Source organism: Cynocephalus volans, chromosome 2, assembly GCF_027409185.1.
Source record: "Cynocephalus volans isolate mCynVol1 chromosome 2, mCynVol1.pri, whole genome shotgun sequence".
Classification (NCBI taxonomy): Eukaryota; Metazoa; Chordata; class Mammalia; order Dermoptera; family Cynocephalidae; genus Cynocephalus; species Cynocephalus volans.
In genome coordinates this window covers 130,112,558-130,129,677 of record NC_084461.1, presented here as the reverse complement: position 1 = coordinate 130,129,677, position 17,120 = coordinate 130,112,558, and the positions used below count along the sequence as shown (strand labels likewise).

Below are 17,120 nucleotides of genomic sequence, written 5' to 3'. Positions count from 1 at the left end.
AAATTGATTTTCTTCAAAGTTCAGTCATCCTTTGGCCTTTACCTTAATATGACTATACCCAGAGAATCATTATCTTCTCCAAAAGCCTGAATCCTAAGCCTAGACTTTTGCTCACCCTGAGAAGCCCTTTCCAACAGGGTGGATGAGTCCCAACTTTGGTTCTTGCCACAAGCTCCCCAGGCCCTCCCTCCTGGAAAGCTCCAGCTCGAGTCCCAGATACACACACAGGCTGTCCCGGGCAGCCAGCATTCACTGTAAGTTCCCTCTTTGAAAACTGGTGTGTGGATGTTCAGTTCCATGTCTGGTGAATATGGACAGACAGTAAATCTCCCTGTGATCTGTGCTAGCTGTGAGGCAGCTCTGGAACATGAAGAGCTGTTTGGTTTGAACCGTGAAGAAAACTGTGTTTTGAGTTTAGCTGAGGTTAAAGGAAAAAAAAAAAAGTTCATCAAGTGACTGTTAATGTAAACCTGATTATTAAAATAACTGTAAAATTACCAACGTCGTCCTCCAGTCTTCTTCTCTGTGTGATGTGCTATTTCACCTAAATATTAAAACTGCAGAATCAAATTGAAATGGTTAGGAAGAGGGGGCAGATCTGATGACGACAGAGATACTGGGAAAAAGTTTTTTTTGGTTTCTGCCTTTCCATTGAAGTTGAGTTGTTAGTGTTTTGGCCACAGAGTTTGACGACCATCACTGAAATTTTGAAGAATGATTAAGGCTTTTTCTATGTATTAGCAAATTTAGTATCAGTGTAGAAGGCATTACCATTCGGGTTGAATCTAAGTCCATTACAGATACTGAAAGTGATTATACCTTTTAACACAGGAGATCAGAAACCAGATAAAAAGCTACTCTGAGCACATAAAGAATTATTTCACACATTCAGGTCAGTGTTTGATGTTTAATAAGCTTAAGTTCATAGTCCATTTTATGGCTCAAACTCAGGATTGGTGAAACATCTCCCCCTGCTCATGATCAAGGCAGCAACTGAGCTCTGTTTAGGATTAGAGTGGGTTTAAAGGGAACAGTCAGCACTTAAGATGAACTCAGGATGCAGGGCTCTAAAAGGTATGAAGTGATTTTTTTTAAAAGTTGGTGAAATATACACATTGACTGACTTTCACACCTGTGTGGGCTGGAGGTATTCAGGGGCTGAAGTCACATCTGACCAGGTAGGGAATGAGAACACTGAATAGGAATAACAAGAACACATTGGTTCCAAAGAACATTCTGGATTCAGCTGTACTACCACCAACCCATCGCAAAGGGGACACTAACCATGAGCAGGAGATGGGGGATGAAAGTCCCAAAGCAACCTGCAAAAGTGAGATCATCACATACATAAGGCTGGCACACTTCACGATCTACAACCTAGATCTTGTCCTTTGCTCAGCTGGCTGCTGGAAACACAACAGGGCACTTCACATGACCTGGGCAACAGGGTACTTAGCATGCAGGACATTAGAGCCCACAAAACTCGCAAGAGCCTACTTATTTCAGGACAAGCCTGGGGAGCCAGCGGCTTGCTGGCTGCTGAGGTATTGTGGGTCTGAGAAGTAGTTGAAAAGTCCCTTTATTCACTCCTAAGGCAAAAGTTCCTTCCAGATGCATGAGTTCAGAGCTGCCTGTTATTTCCTGTCTTAGATTATGGGTCCTGAAGCATCCACCTGCTGCTGTGGCATACGAAATGGGACAGGACCTTGAGTAGGAGGGCAGAGTGTTGATAAAGAGGTGCATGGGCTATCCATGGACTTGAGGTCATAGTAAAAGGCAGAAACTGGAATTTGGGGCTGTGTTCTCTGCGGTGTGAATGCTAGAGGGATCAGGTTTTTAGTTTTTTATACATCAGTCAGTAAAGTTGTGCTGCATTCCATAGTTGCAGAATATCATCTCTCATACCAGCTTGTCTCTGTTCAGGTTCATCCTCACAACAGGGAATGAGAGTAAGAACAGGTAACTTTGGGCACCCCCAGTTCTACCTCTAGGGGAAACAACTACATACACACACGTATACACACAACTGACAAAGAAGGGTCAGTAGCTTACTGTGTACAGAAGACATTTTAATACACTCAGGCACATTTGCATTACATAAGCTACAGCTCAGCAGAAGCCCTTGTTTCCCATTCAAGGACAGCCAGATCAGCTGCCTGCTCAGAACAGCACAGATAACTGACGTTTGGATTTTTAATAACAATGTTTACTAACAGTCAGACACGCTGAGCTTGTTAAACAGTAATCACAGGCGGACAGAGTAGGAAACAGGATTTTTTGATAGACAGAATACAAGGACAAGCAGGTACTGAAACAAACTCATGATGCTTTTTATTCCTTTTCGTTCAGCTTCTGAAGAGTTAAAATCTTAGAATTACTGTGTCAGCCACAATCAGCAACAATGGTCCCTGCTAGCTACTTAATACTCTTTCTTTCTAGTTATTCATCCACTCAATCTAGAAAAGCTATGATGATAGGAAGTCTAGTCATCTCTGGATAAATCTTTCCTATCAGAAGAAGCCTAACCACTAATTAATTAGATTACTGTAATTAATTTTGCAGTGCTCTGTGCTGCTTGAAGTTCATTCCTGCCCTAGCAATGACCTCATGTGAAACCAGTGCTGCTGTGGAGGTCTGTTAGCCATTAGCAGAGCATTTCCTTCCACAGAGTTAGGAGCGTGGCCAAGGTCGCGGGGCTCAGCTACCCTACCCGTCCACTAGAGGTCACTACGAACACAATGGATGTGGGTGGCCCTGCTGCAGTGCAAGGCATTCTAACCAGGATGCTTCTGATCTCCAAAACCTGCTCAGACTTTCTGGATGCTCCATACAGGTAAGGGAGGAAGCTGTTAAGAGAAAAAGATGCCAGCAATTCCAGACAACAGGATGCAGTAGTCACCGTGTTTTCTAAAATTCTCAGCCCTGAGCTTAGTTGTCATGAATCTAGATGAAACATGTTCCATCTAGTGAGATATTAACTTTTAAACCAAGTTATAGAATAAAACCAAAGGATCTGACTTCAACAACTAGCAATCACCATAAGGATTTAGGAAGAGTTTTCTTTTTTGGAAAACTTTCTTGTTCTCATGTTTAAAATGCACTGTGGTGGGAGGTACTTAGAATCAGTTGTTCCACACCGTCAGACCCAGTCCTTTCTCTTTTCTAACTTGAACCACTGTGTGTGTGTCACCTGTCTGGGACTGGAAATCCATCTTACTCTCTGACACGGTGCTCTTTAATCTGTGCATCTATAGTTCCTGAAAGCCCACAGAAGTGCTTTAGGCACAGAAGCAGCTCAGTAGAAATAAAAACTAGGGATTCAGACTACTGAGATTGTATGGGTTCCTATCTCATTATAAATTGTAGAGATGTATGATGACACAAATGATGAACTCTCACAATGGAGACCCTGATGATGTCACTGACTTTTGGTAAGTATGAGAGCAAAAAAGTTTTCCAAAGCCTCTCCTTTGGAAGGATGCAAACAAGGTTACAGCAAAAAGAACCAGGTGATGGGAGAGGTAAGTCCACAGCACATCAGGGCTTGAATCAAAACAAATGAAAGATGGAAGTTGATAAACATGCAAGCAACCTCTGCCACGCCTGGGGTTACCAGCCTGGGGCAAAATCCAGTCACCCTCTTATTATTTATTGCTCTTTTCTATCCATCCCCCTCTCTGAAATTGAGTCAGGGAAAGTGCTTAGAGTTTGTAGAATTTGGAGAAGAACAAAATACCATAGACAACATGTGAGAACTATAGATAAAATGAATCAAACAAACAGAACAAAAGAGTTGGTTTTTAATTCTTTAACAAAAATATGATCCCTCTTAAAGTACAGAAGTGCTATTTCACAGTTCTTCCAGAAATTCTGGGCCTGTTAGGTCATTAAGGAGAAAATAGTAAATGTTGAGCTAAAGTTTAGGTCTGGCTTTCTAGTCATGCTTAGTTGCCCCCATGGGACCTTACTTTCTGGAAATGTCTGGTATAATAGGCAGCCATATCTGTTACTTCTATTTCCACCTGTCTGGTTTCCCAAATGGGCATCAGTCTGGCCTTCCTGGTTATCAGCTTAGTCCATCTTGGTGAGGCCTGTACTCTCCATAAGTGAAGACTTACGGAAACAATTTTAGGTGATCTGAGGAGCCAGGAGGTTGAAACAATCCCCCACCAAGCCTACTCGCTTCTGGACTCTCTACCCAGTGACATCTGTGGGTTGCCAAAAATAGTTCTTTTGCAAAGATTTTCTGAGTATCAGTACAGTAGAATTATATCATCTGCATATCTTATTAAGGTGAGTTAGGCTTTATGCTTGGCAAGTAAATATATAAAATATAAAGAAAAAGAGAGTGAGACATCAATAATATTTTAAATAACGAGGCAATTCTGTCCACCATTCTTGCAGTAGGCTCAAGAGGGGAGACAAGGTACTGCTGTTCCCTTAGTCAGTCTCCATGAACTTTGACCTCTCAGATGTGTGAGCAGCCCACTGTTCTAAGTGTAATTCTACTGATAAAGAAATGTGTAATTCATCAACATTTTACCTCTTCTGTTATTAGCCAAATGAGACCAAAAATAAAGAACAAAATCAAAACAAAACAGAAACAGTAACTTGTTTCATTATTGAAGGGTGACTCATTGTACTGGGCTTCACTGAGAAAAGCTCTGTTATGGGTAATTTAAGGAATTTTTCAAGGGGTAAGTTTTACTATCTTCCAAATTCACCTCTAACTTGGAATGTAACCCCCATGTCAGATGCAACTTCACTGAGCTGCAAAGTGAGCATGCTCTCAGTGTGACAATATTGTTTTCTAATCCTTGCCAGACATAGATCTCTGCTAATCTTTAGAGGACAATTAGCCCTCAAAGTACATGCTTATTGGAAGAAGGTAAGTATTTAGCAACTGGCTTGCAAGGAGGAAACAACAACCCTGATTTGTAGCATTTGCCAATCTCCTTGGTGTAAATACTCCCATCATCCCCAATTTCAAGTTACTAACTTCACATCCCACAGGGAGTAGGGAATCGATGTGCGTGGTAGGCTCTTGTAGCTGACATAAGCTGATGCGATGCCGGTGCCAACACACCACTGGAAGGCCCTCAGATATCCATGTTACTTTTAATCTGGCCCCAATCATTTCTTGTGATGGAATTCCTTACTCCTATGCAACCAGGCTTGGGGATTCTGACCTCTTTATGAAGTTTTCTAGCTCTGAAGAGCCTCAGTGAGACCTATGTCCACGTGTTTATTCATCACTGGGTAATTAGAAGAAGTGGAAATACAACCCTATACCCAAATTCTACTTTTAAAATAAAAACAAAAGCTGTTTAGAATAACAATTGTAGCATTAAAAAGGCAGAGTACAGCTCATCTAGTATAACCCTCTCATTTTAGATGAATAGACTGGAGCAGAGATGGTGGCTAAGTGACTGGCTCAAGGTCACAGACATTTAGTGGTGGAACTAGATTCCAGAAGTGCTTTTCACTGCATTGTGCTGCCTCCTTTGAAAGATTCTCTCTCACATTTTCTAAGTCATGAGGTGTGGAGGGGCAAGAAGCAGCATCAGCTCTTGACCAGATAATCAGAAATTCAAGGCAGAGGCACCAAGAAATGTCCCAAAAAAGAAGATTCTGAGGCTTTCATAAGTTGTTATTCTGGCCATCCTCTTCTTGTGGGTCTTTGGTTTGTTCCAAGACTAGATTTGCTTGCCTTTTATTAAAGTCCCTTTTTACTCTTAAAAGGAAAAAAAGAGAGGGTTTTATTCTTTGAAAAGAAAATAAAAGGTTTAAGCTTTTGAAATGATAGCATTAAGCCCAACAATTTATATAAAGAGGTATGAGCCAAGGAAAGCTTAAAAACATCATAGATTTTAAATGTTTAAATTCCAATTTCTCTGCCCTGCCCATAAGCAAAAACTTGATGCTAGGCTAATTTACCTATTAAAAAATTAATTTAAAATCACTTACGAAGGAAAAAAAAAAGGTTTCTGAATTTTCCAAGTTTTCTATAATGGATGTGCATCATTTTTGTAATTATAAAAAAGCGAAAAAATGTTAAGAATATTTTAGGTTTCTGCAAGTAAAGTCTGGCTGAAACACTCCATCATTTTCTGGGCTGCTGTTCTCCTAGGAGTTACTTACTTTTCTCTGTTGAAAATTATGAACTCCTTCTGGACAGATTCAAGGTGCTCTTGAAGACATGTCTTCTAGGTAAACATTGAAAACAAAATACAGGTATAGTTAGCAGACAAACAAGAATCCTCAAAGAGTCAACCTATTGAGTGTTTATTCAATGAATAGCCCAAATCTAAGAAGTACCAATGTATCTTCAAAATGGATTCTATATGAAGAGGATTTTTGGAAGATGGCAAAGTAGGAAGTATCTGTCTCCCCACCTAGAAAATTGCATTGGCAGAACCTGTCTGATGAAACTATTTTGGAACTCTGGAGTGTATTGAAGGCTTGAAACTTCCAGGGGAAAGCTTGGGCTATAAAGTGTAGTTAATTATGATCAATTTCAGCTCTTAGCACAGTAGCAACTACCCATCCCCTACCCTGCAGTTCTATGGAGCTGTTGCACACGTTACCAGAATAGCTTACACGTGGCTTGTGAGAGCCTGGGTGGAAAATAGGGAACATGTCCTCCAAATACTGGAGATCTGTGTTCTGATCACCAATTGCTGCTTCTGATCACAGAGGTGCAGACAAAGAGGTTGGTGGCCATTGTTGCACCTCCCCCACTGTTGCCTCTCAGGCTGAAGTGACTTCCAGAGGACTTAAAGGGTCAGCATCCTTTCACTGCCCTCTTCATTTTCTCTTTTTCTCCTTTTGAGCCAGACATTAAAGACTAGGACGTTCAAAAACACTGCATACGGTGGGGGACTAAGACAAGAGAGAACCACAAAAAGATGCCCCATGGGTAGAACTTGACCTTTCAACTTTAAGAGCAGCAATGTGCTGTCTTTACTATCCAGTTTTGAAGTTTTCTTACCTTTCTTTAATGTACTGAACAAACACTTATTGCATGTCTACTATATTACAGGCACTGTTGGGGTACCCTGAGGACAACAGCAGATAAGACTGACCTGGTCTTCACCCACAAGAAACCTTCATTTTAGAAGGATGGAAAAAGAAACACAACTAAGCATATAAATAAAATATTTATAAACTATATTTATTGATGAAAAAATTAAAAATAGGAGTTGAGAAAGAGGGGCATGGTGAAGGGACCTAATCTTAACTAGGTGACACTGAGGATGTAAAGGACAAGAGGAAGCCTCCTGTGTGAAAATCCAAGGGGAGAACATTCCAGGAAAAGGAAAGGGAGAGGGCAAAGTCTGGAGAAGGACAAAACCAGCAGTGCTTGAGGGTCAGACACTTGCAGGGCCTGTGCGGTCAGAGGGTTTTGGGTGAGGGCAGGTGTGGTACAGTGTGAGGATGGGGTGGGAAAGGCAGACCGATCATGGTGACCAGGGTAGGCATGGTAAACAGTTATTCACAAATTGCTTGGTTATCCCTAAAACTTTAAAAAACATATAATAAAGATGATCTATTGGTCTTTGCCACATTTGGGGGCTTGTTAGCAGAGGAGCCTGTATCCAGTTTGAGCCACGCTCCTTCCAAGGGTCATGGGAAGTAGCATGTCTGGAGAAGTGAGTTGGTTATGATATGAAGAAGAATTGATCATTAGGAGGAAAATGGTTGAAGTGACAGACAACAAGCAAAATGGGTTGGCAGCACAGCTAAGCATTCCTCGGCGGGCGCTAGAAAACACTTTCGGATGGGAAGCTGCCAAGAGGCCGCTTCTGTGATCAAACAGGATGGAGATGTGGACTTTGGTTAATTGACCATTAAAGGTTATAGCGGCCTCTGAGGGCTAGAGAAATTAATGACAAAGGATACTTATTTGTTTGCAGAGCTATCTTCACCACATGACTATGCAATCTCTGAGAACAGGGATGTCACTGAGTGCAGGAATTGCACCTCATTCATTTCTAACTCCAGTGTTTAACACAGGACTTGGCAGATAATAGGTATTCAAGAAAAGTAGCCTAAGTGAATGGATGGAGGGAGGGATGGATGGATCGATGGACCATTAGAGGCAAAGTGAAAAGTTTATTATGTGAGTATAAAATCCTCATTGGTTCCTGCAAGTTACTGTACTAAAATCTGAGCTCTGACTCTGACAGAGAATAATATATTTAGTTAAGAAACAAATTTAATTCAACCCAAAATTCAGCAATAGTGCCCAGCCTCATAAGAATTCCATTGTTCCTGTGAATAGACACTGTACTTCTGTAAGCCTTAATATCACAAAATTCCACTTGTGGCAAACAATAGACACCACCTCTGCGGCTGGCCACTCCAAAAACTTCTCGAAGCAAGAGTGTCATGTGTATACTTTGAAACCTGCCCGTTGACCATAATTTTAGGGGTAGTCATCTGACCTAGGCTTGGCCAATTAGAGTCTCTCTCTCTTGGGAAATCTGTAAATTTTGAATTGAGAACTGGGAGAGACAATTACTGGAGCAGCACAGGTGAGACAGCAGAGCTCTGGAGAGAAGGTACACAGGTGAGATGGTACTGCTAGGACCCCAGAGCTGCCCCAGTCTGCCTTTTTAGAAGCCTGGGTGATCAGTTTGTCCTTTAATTCCACAAAGCAGCAAAAGCAGGGTTCTGAGACAACCTCCCAATGAGAGCTCTCAATGAACTGCAGCCATCATGGGGATGCCCATGACCCTGAGTTTGGCAGGGACCTGCTTACCTGAGAGGAATTACATTTCCGCATCTCTTTCTCCTTCTTTGCCAGTCGCTTCTTTTTCTTGTGAAGAGGTTTGGACTCCAAAATCATTTCTTCGAGTTCAAAGGTGGGGTCACAATTTAACCTGCCTTTCTGCAAGGAAGACAGTTTGGCTCAGTCCTCAGATTCCTGTATCATCCTAAAAACACACCAGCTCTAATACGGAGAATAACGCTGAGTTCTAACAAAGCAGCCCAACAGTAAGCTGGGTTCCCGCTCTAACCTTTATACCATTTATGCCAGTATTGTTTTTCATATTCTTTGACTTTATATTTTATTTTTCTAAACTTCCAGTGAGGCCTCAATGAGTTGAAAGGAAACCAAATTACAATTGTTTTACTAAAGCGTGAGCTTCTGGGTTATGTTTCTCAAAGCGTGTGCTAACGATCATGTCAATCAGGATCACCTGAGTTGCTTGTTCAGCTTCTCACTTCCCCAATCAGACTTCCCAGTCAGCATTTCTGAACATGAAGCCCAATGATATGCATTTAAATGAACTCCCCACATTATTCAGATTCACAATAAAGTCAGAGAACCATAATGGAGAGCTTCTCTTAAGCCAGCATTGATGGCTAATTGCAGTGATGCTAATTCAGTGAACACTGAAAGAGGGATGGAAGCAAGAGCTGGTGGGGCCTAGACCTCCACAGTGTCATGCATCAGCCATGGTACAACTGCCCCTGGTGGACCCTGCAGACTGGACAGGTAAGAACTTGACCTCACCCTCCTGTTGGCCATATGATACTGATTTCCACCCCCAGAATCCCACCACGCTGCTTTCTCCCTTCTCTCACTTTGCACTTTACTCGACCCCTTCTTTGGAGTGTCTTCTCTGCCATTTACCCATAAGAGATCACACTCCCACATGCCCACAGCAAGTGCCTTGCTTGGGCTTAAGAACAGAAATCTCTGCATTGTTTCTACAGTTCCCTTTAGGAGCACATTATTCTGCCCAATATACCTACAACTGAATGTATAATTCAGGTCCTGGGTAGGGAGAAAGCGCTAGAAGCCTCATTTGGGCCCCTTGGCCTAAGCTTCCGAACTCCAGCTTTTACCAGCAGCCTGCAGAAGGCCACAGGTGTCCCTTGGGCAGGGACTCATCTAGTGGGAATTACTTCTCTTTGCCTATTAGTCCTTAAAAATACAAAAGTACTTCAAAAAGTTCACGGAAATAGAATTAAAAGATAATACAAATCTTCCTGAACTTTTTAAAGCACACTTGTATCAATCCCTGAGATAGAAATAGCAAAGAGGGTGAATGGTAAAAATAAGTTCCTCACCCCAAACCCAACAGTTTTCAATCCTTTGATTCACAGGCCTTTGTGAACACAAATATCTACAACTTTGGAATCTGAGAACTCTTTTAAAAAAAAATTAGTAGATTCATGGAAATAACTATGTGGGGGACCAAGACTTCTCCCCCAAAATATCACACCATAAAAAGTGGTTAGGAGCTAGAACTCCAAATGAAAACATAACCTGGGTTAGAATCCCAGCTTGGCCACTTGCTAGCTGTGTGACCCTTGGTAACCAACTTACCCTGTGTGTGCCTCAGTTTTCTCATCTGTAAAATAGGTTTTTTGGGCTCTCTGTTACAACACTGGTGTGATTATCTAATGAGACGATGTGTGGATCTGGCACACAGAGTAATGTGCACTGAATGAGAGTTCCTACGGGTCTGTTAGGATTGACTCACATTGGGAATAAAACCTGGAATGAGCCTCTTCTGCAGAACCGCATCCCAGTTCGTATCATTCATATATGGGAAGTTCTGAATGTCAGACAAGTGAGAAAATCGTTGCTCTGGATTAGGTTCAAGTAGCTGCCAAAGGAATACAAACACCAAGATTACGAAGAAGGTCCAAACTTAGGAGGCAGAAAATCACACAAATTTCCTCTGCATGTTCTCAAGTGTAGGATTGAAGGAAACAAGGCAGTGTCTCCCTTCACTGACCTATGACCGAATAATTCAGATGATGAACCATGTAGGGTTTTGCAATGTGGTGAGCGAAAATAGCTTGTCTTACCCAGTCAAGCATATCTTCTATATCTGACTCCCCTACTTACTAACTACGGGTGAGTTTGTTTTCTAAACCTCAGTTTACCCATCTGTTGAAAAGGTTTTAATAACCTATCTCAGGTTGTAACCAGGATTAAATAAGGCCATGTATATAAAGTACCTGCCAGAAGGTGTGCTATTAGGTGGCAAATGTTCATACATTTTCACAAGTGAAACTCATTTCTACCTAAAAATTTTAGCTTCTTTTTTTTTTTTTTTTTTTTTTTAACAACTAATTAAAATACACTGGGGGTAGTACAGATAAGGTGTAACTAAGGTTGCTGTTAGAGCTCTGAGTTTTACGAACTGGGATTAAAGATCCTCCCCCCTAACCACTCCAGAGACAACATGGGGACGCTCCTGGGGATGACAACCATGGAACATCAGGGCATAATTTTGGGGTGAAGTGGGGCTGTCTTGGAATTCAGCAAAATCTGCTTATGGAAAATGAACCTCCTATTCTACATCTTTGACATTAATAATGACAATGTCCCTATTCCAAATCAAGGAGCTTGATTCCGAAGACAAGAGACACACATGTTGAATCCTTAGCCTCTAAAGCTCTTTTCCTTTACCAGCCACACTTGTGCAATTTTCTCTCATAAGAATAAAGCCAATCCCATCCTTCTGGGTTCCTCTTTTTTTTTTTTTTTTTTTTGTCATAATTGCTCAGCATACACTACTGAGCTTTTGATACAATTGTCTTTAATCTTTTTGGTGAACATGGGCACCATGAAAATCTGATGAAAGCTGTGGACCTCATATATTATATCTAATACTTACCAAATTTTACCATCTGTCAGGCTCAATGTTAGATGCTAAGAATACCATGGTGCATGAGTCAGACATGGTCTTTACCCTCATGCAGCTTAGAGAAGAATGATCATTAACCCCAGGATCACACAAATGCTATATATAATTTCAAATTCTGAAAAATGCTGTGAAAAATAGTGTTATGTGAGCTTATAACAGAGGAGGGATCCCCAAGGAAGTGATATTTGAGTTAAGATCTAGAGCAGTGCTTCTCAAACTATGTAGAAGAGCCAGTTAATTTTGTTTTTGCTTGTTTTTTATATTTTCCAATCTATTGAAACCAATATGTGAACTTACTGTGCATGGCTAGTATCCAGCTCCACACCACATGCAACGTGTGACTTGAGTTCAACATCACCCAAACAAGCTTATACCCTGTTCAAGGTGACAAGTCCACTGACCATGTGCTTAGAAGCTACAGCAGTGTCGAATCGCTACAGTGTTTCTAAATGCTTCTCTCAATTTCTGTACTTATCATGGACCTGTAGGAAACAACTCGTGGACTAGAATCGGTCAGTGAATCACACTGAGTGGTAGTGATCTCAGGGAGCTGGGGGGGCTACAGCGGGGGGCAGTGTTCCAGAAGGACTAGCATGCACAAAGGCCCTGTGGTGAGGAGGATACTGGTATGTGAGGCTGAAGAAGAAGAATAGGAGGAGAAGTAGAAAAAGAAGGCCGGCGTAGTTTATGTGTAGTCAAAATGGGGACAAAAGTCCAAAATAAGGCTCGAGAGGTAGTTAGAATTTTTATACCAAACAAATTATGTTAATCTGTATTCTAAGAACAATGGGAAAACACTGACCTGCCCTTTACACAGATCACCACTGGGCAGAGTGGGGAACAGAATGGAGTGGTCAAATGTATAGAAGCAAACCAGTTATAAGGCAGAGAGAGTCGTGAGGATGGAGAGAAGCGAAAGATTCAAAAGTTATTTAAAGTGAAAAATTTCAGCACTTGGTGATGAGTTGGATAAGGAGGTGATGAATGAGTCCTGGTTTCTGGCTTGTGTAGACAGATGGAAGGAGGGGCCAGTCACTGAGAGAGGGAACGTCAAAAGAAGTCCAGGAAATATGGACAGATTAAGAATTCCATTTTGAACACATGGAGTTTGAGGTGACCGTGGGACATCCAAGGGGACTTATGAGTTGAATTAATGAAGTCATGTATTTGAAAGCTATTATCTGCAAAAACCATTCTAGAAATGTATATTAGCATTCCTCTTTCCAATATTGTACACTAACTTCCAACCTTAAACTGGAGAGCATGCTTCCTCTTCTCACTTTCTTTTGACATGCAGTCTCCCTTCTTACCTTTTTAAGAAGCGACACCATTTCCTGTGACCAGGCTGAAGGGTAAGTCACAATAGCTGTCTCCAATATGTGTGCAATTTCCTTACTGGAAGTACTGGAGCGAATATGATATGGTCTCTTAAAAGAAAAAAGGAAAAGTCTTCATTTTTATAGAGTAAAAGAAAAAAATTTGTTTTGCAAATGTTTCCAAGCTTAACTTTCCACCAATAAAATATCAATATCAATTTCTAACCTCTTCTAGTTGATTGTTGGGTTGCCATATGTGTATGCGGTCTGGTGTTGCCAGTCCTCCTACTTTTTAAAAAGAGACTCCAGAAACCTATAATTTCTTGTGAAATATAATAATTTTGAAAAGTTGGTAATTCCACTGAGCCAAACAAAACATTTCAGTGGGTTAAATCAGCCTCTGGGATGCTGGTTTGAAACTGTTTTGTAAGGTAATTTATATAAGTATTTACATACAATACAGGACACTTGCTCAATAAATGAAACTTTAAAAAAAAAATATGTAAGGATCAACTATAAAGAGACCCAGAATTTTATCATACCCTCCTCTTCACTTGTTTAAAACAAAATGAAGAAGTTCAAGACAGAACGCTACTTAGAAAACATCGGCCCCAGTCCCAAATGGTATGAGTCCCTGAGTCCATGGAGTATTCCATGGTGGAGAGTTTTATGATGAGGCAAAAGCTTTTTTTAAAAAAATTTCTGTAAGAACCAGGTTCTCCAGTAGTTTTAACTTGGGGAGAAAGAAATGGAAAAAATCTGTGGATTTGTTATAGTTTTCACAGATGTCCACTAGAGGACAGCCTTTACTGACAGTATTAATTTCCCTATTTTGTGGGGGACTCACAGACAAAGGGACCTCATGGGAATTGTAGGTACTTAAAGCCAGAGATTATACCACACTTACATTCTTGGCCATGGTACCTAGCACCTAGTAGGTGTTCAATACATGTTTGTTGAATAAACAAAGTTTACATATGAAATTAACATATTAGGACAGTTCATATGGATATGCACATTTATCTCAGGCCTGGCTCTTTCCAGATGTTTAATAAATGGTTGTTGCCTGATGAACTCAATTGGGAGAAATGAAGTTTAAGTTCCTCCCTGCAGTGAATCAGTACTAAGAGATAATATAATGTAATCAAGTGTTTAAGCTCTGAAGGCAAAAGGATTTGGGTGCTAAACTCAGACACTCGATTTCTGAGCTTCCTTTATTTCATCTGTAAGATGAAGCTACTCCATCTGTAAAATGGGCCACCTCTTGAGATTGTTGGGAAACTTAAAGGAGATAATAGGTGTAAAGTTCTCAGTAGAATGACTAATACATATTAGACATAATACAGGAAAGCTATTTTTATTGTTATTGACCCAAGGGTAGAAAAGGGCAGATAAATATGTGAACAGTGAACAGCAAGGTGAGTCCTCAATAAAGGTGATGTGAAGCAAGGCTTAATTCTGCACATGGTAAGTCAATGTCAGTTCCTCAGTGAAACATGAAGTACCAGCAGGTGCGCCCTAACAGGGAGGTTAGGTCAAACTTTTTATTTTTTTTTTTAAGTAACTTCTAAAAACAACTGCCAATATTTTTCTTCCCTTAAGACTAGATAAAAGACCATAGCTAAATCATTTGTCTTGGTAGTGATATAGTGGAAATAAGCCCTTAACTTAGCATCAGAAAAGGAGTAATAGATGCTTTATCAGCATTATCAATGTTTACTATTTGCTAGCCAAAGGGCACTACTGGTTACTCCATATGATTCATTCCATGTAAACCATTAAGAATTGGGCCAGGCTTAGCATACACAAGCTTCCAGCATTATATGCATGTGCACATGTGTTTTTTCTTTTTTCTAATTTTCTTCTTTGTTAATTGCTGCTTCTAAATCTACTGCCTCTTGGCCATCTAGAAAACAAAATGATGTGATAAACTTGAATAAATTAATTACTGAATGCCACAAGCAATTGGTTAAAGTGTGCATGCTTCTCTTCATTGACTTTAGAAGACAATAAGATTGAATTTAATATTTTTAGAAAACTCCATGGCCTGTCATTTATTACAAAATAATCAAGCTATCTTTATCTTACTTATTAACTGACTTTTTCTATTCTAAATCTTAAAATTCACTTTGATTCACCAACTACCAGAATTGTATATTTATTTATTTACCAAATATTTATTGAATACCTACTATGCTGCAGCACCTCTATCAAGCTCTGGGGATACAATGAAGAATAAAACAGATATGATTTCTATGTTGATAGAGCCTAGAGTCTACTTAAAGAAGCACATTTATGTTATACTGACTGTACACACACACACACAAACACACACATTTAAATAAAGGGGATACATTCTATAAAAAAACTGCAGTGTATGATGGCAGAATATATCAGTTCTGAGGCAGCACATAAATTAAGAGTGAGAATATAAAGAATGAACAAGGTGGAAAAGGTAAAATTTTAGATGGGAGCAAATGATGTGATTATAGTAATATTTCAAGAGTAAAAAAGCAAAAGAGTTACAGCTAGGGACACGCAGATAGTGCAAAACAACGTATGTACCTATCGTAAGTTATTGCTTATAGATAATACAAAGCTTTAAACAACAGGACCTTTCCCTTTGCAATGGTGGTGGGATGCTAAGAGACAGAGAAATGACAAAGCAGGTTAATAATGAAGGGACACAGTCATCAACAACGTGATCAAGTTCACAAACTACAGCGATGTGTTCAAGCACATTTTCTCTTTACGGCATATATTTTTCTGTAAACAAGAATTTGTAAATGTGCAGGAAATTATTGGTTAGCATCCTTCTGTGGTTTAGTTGTGTTAATACTTGTAGTTAAATGTGGTATTTCATTTTCTTTGATTACCTATATTGTGAAACATATTTTTATACAGCCTAATTGGTGATTCTTTTCTAGAATATGTCAAAATTGTTTTGTAGCGATTTGTTCCTCCATTTACTCAATACACATTAATGATGTGTCTATTAAAAGTTAAATACTGTGTAAAATACTAAACCATAGAAAATACATGCTTCACCTTAAATAAATTAACAATTTTATAATATAGAAGAGATAAAAACACAAAAATTGATATACCTGGAAAGATTTGTAAGGGCAATACATTTACAAAATAAATTTAATTTCAAAAAAGAAAATAGATTTAGGTGTTCTGATCTAGATAGTTATACATTCTATCTTATTAAATAAAAAAAAAACTCAACAGAAAGGTAAAGCATAATTCTATTTTTGCTGAAACAACAAATATGTCTATATATCTACATCTACATCTGAAGATAGATTATCTTTACAAGAACAGAAAAGATTTGGAAGTGAATATGACAAACTTAATTCTCGAAGATAGGATTTGAAAGTCAAAGGGGATTTAATTTCTTAATTGGGGATTTTCTTTGCCTTAGAAATTATAGTTGGTTTTTACTTTCATTTTTGTGGTTTTTAAATATTTTCCAGAGAGTTTAAATTCAGAAGGGTCATAAGAGAGATAAAGTGCATAAATGTTTGGAAGAGATACAGATCACTTTAGCTAGAGAAATTAGGTAAAGTTTCTTTAGAGGAAGTGCCATTTTGGCATAGGCTGTACAGTATGGGCAGAATTTGACTATAAAGAGACCTGGAGAAAGGCCTCCTCCCCACCCCCCAGACCAGGGAGTGGGGAGACAGTGGGTGGGGGAGAAGAACTTGAGAGTGAGATGGGAAAGAACAGAGATGTTTCTACTTTTAGGTAAATGATGTCATTCTCTTCCCTGTTTTTCTGTATACCCATCAGTATCCTATTAACTTCTTTAGTGGATTTCTTTATTGACTGGGACAAAGTCCATCAGAAGATGGAGACAGGTAAGATCTGAGGTTGCCCAGGGAGGACCTATATACTTGGCTTACAAAGATGGTCCTTTTCCATTAATTTGAAAAACTCATCAAAATTTGAATATGCTTAAAGAATAGCATTATGATGACTTCCTTGAGGAAGAGAAGAGGAAGAACAATGAATGAATTAAAGTTTAGGTGTGAAATGAGAACTCTGTAGAGTAAATAAAACAGATACAATTGTAAGATACTCGTTTGGTTACTTTAGAATCACTTATCTTTGCTTTCCTGAGCAA

General features: G+C 39.6%; 1 protein-coding gene across 1 annotated transcript in view; it reads right to left on the bottom strand.

Moving 5' to 3' along the window:
* Nucleotides 1-5,640: 5,640 nt before the first annotated feature.
* The window catches only part of STK32A (serine/threonine kinase 32A), a 76,564-nt gene continuing 65,084 nt past the window's right edge, over nucleotides 5,641-17,120 (bottom strand). Inside the window, exons 8-12 of the mRNA XM_063087188.1 lie at nucleotides 12,986-13,102; nucleotides 10,500-10,625; nucleotides 8,765-8,893; nucleotides 6,142-6,206; nucleotides 5,641-5,734 (exon numbers count right to left, since the gene is read on the bottom strand). Of these exons, the coding sequence (XP_062943258.1) occupies nucleotides 5,641-5,734; nucleotides 6,142-6,206; nucleotides 8,765-8,893; nucleotides 10,500-10,625; nucleotides 12,986-13,102 (531 nt within the window). The remainder of the gene's footprint in view (nucleotides 5,735-6,141; nucleotides 6,207-8,764; nucleotides 8,894-10,499; nucleotides 10,626-12,985; nucleotides 13,103-17,120) is intronic.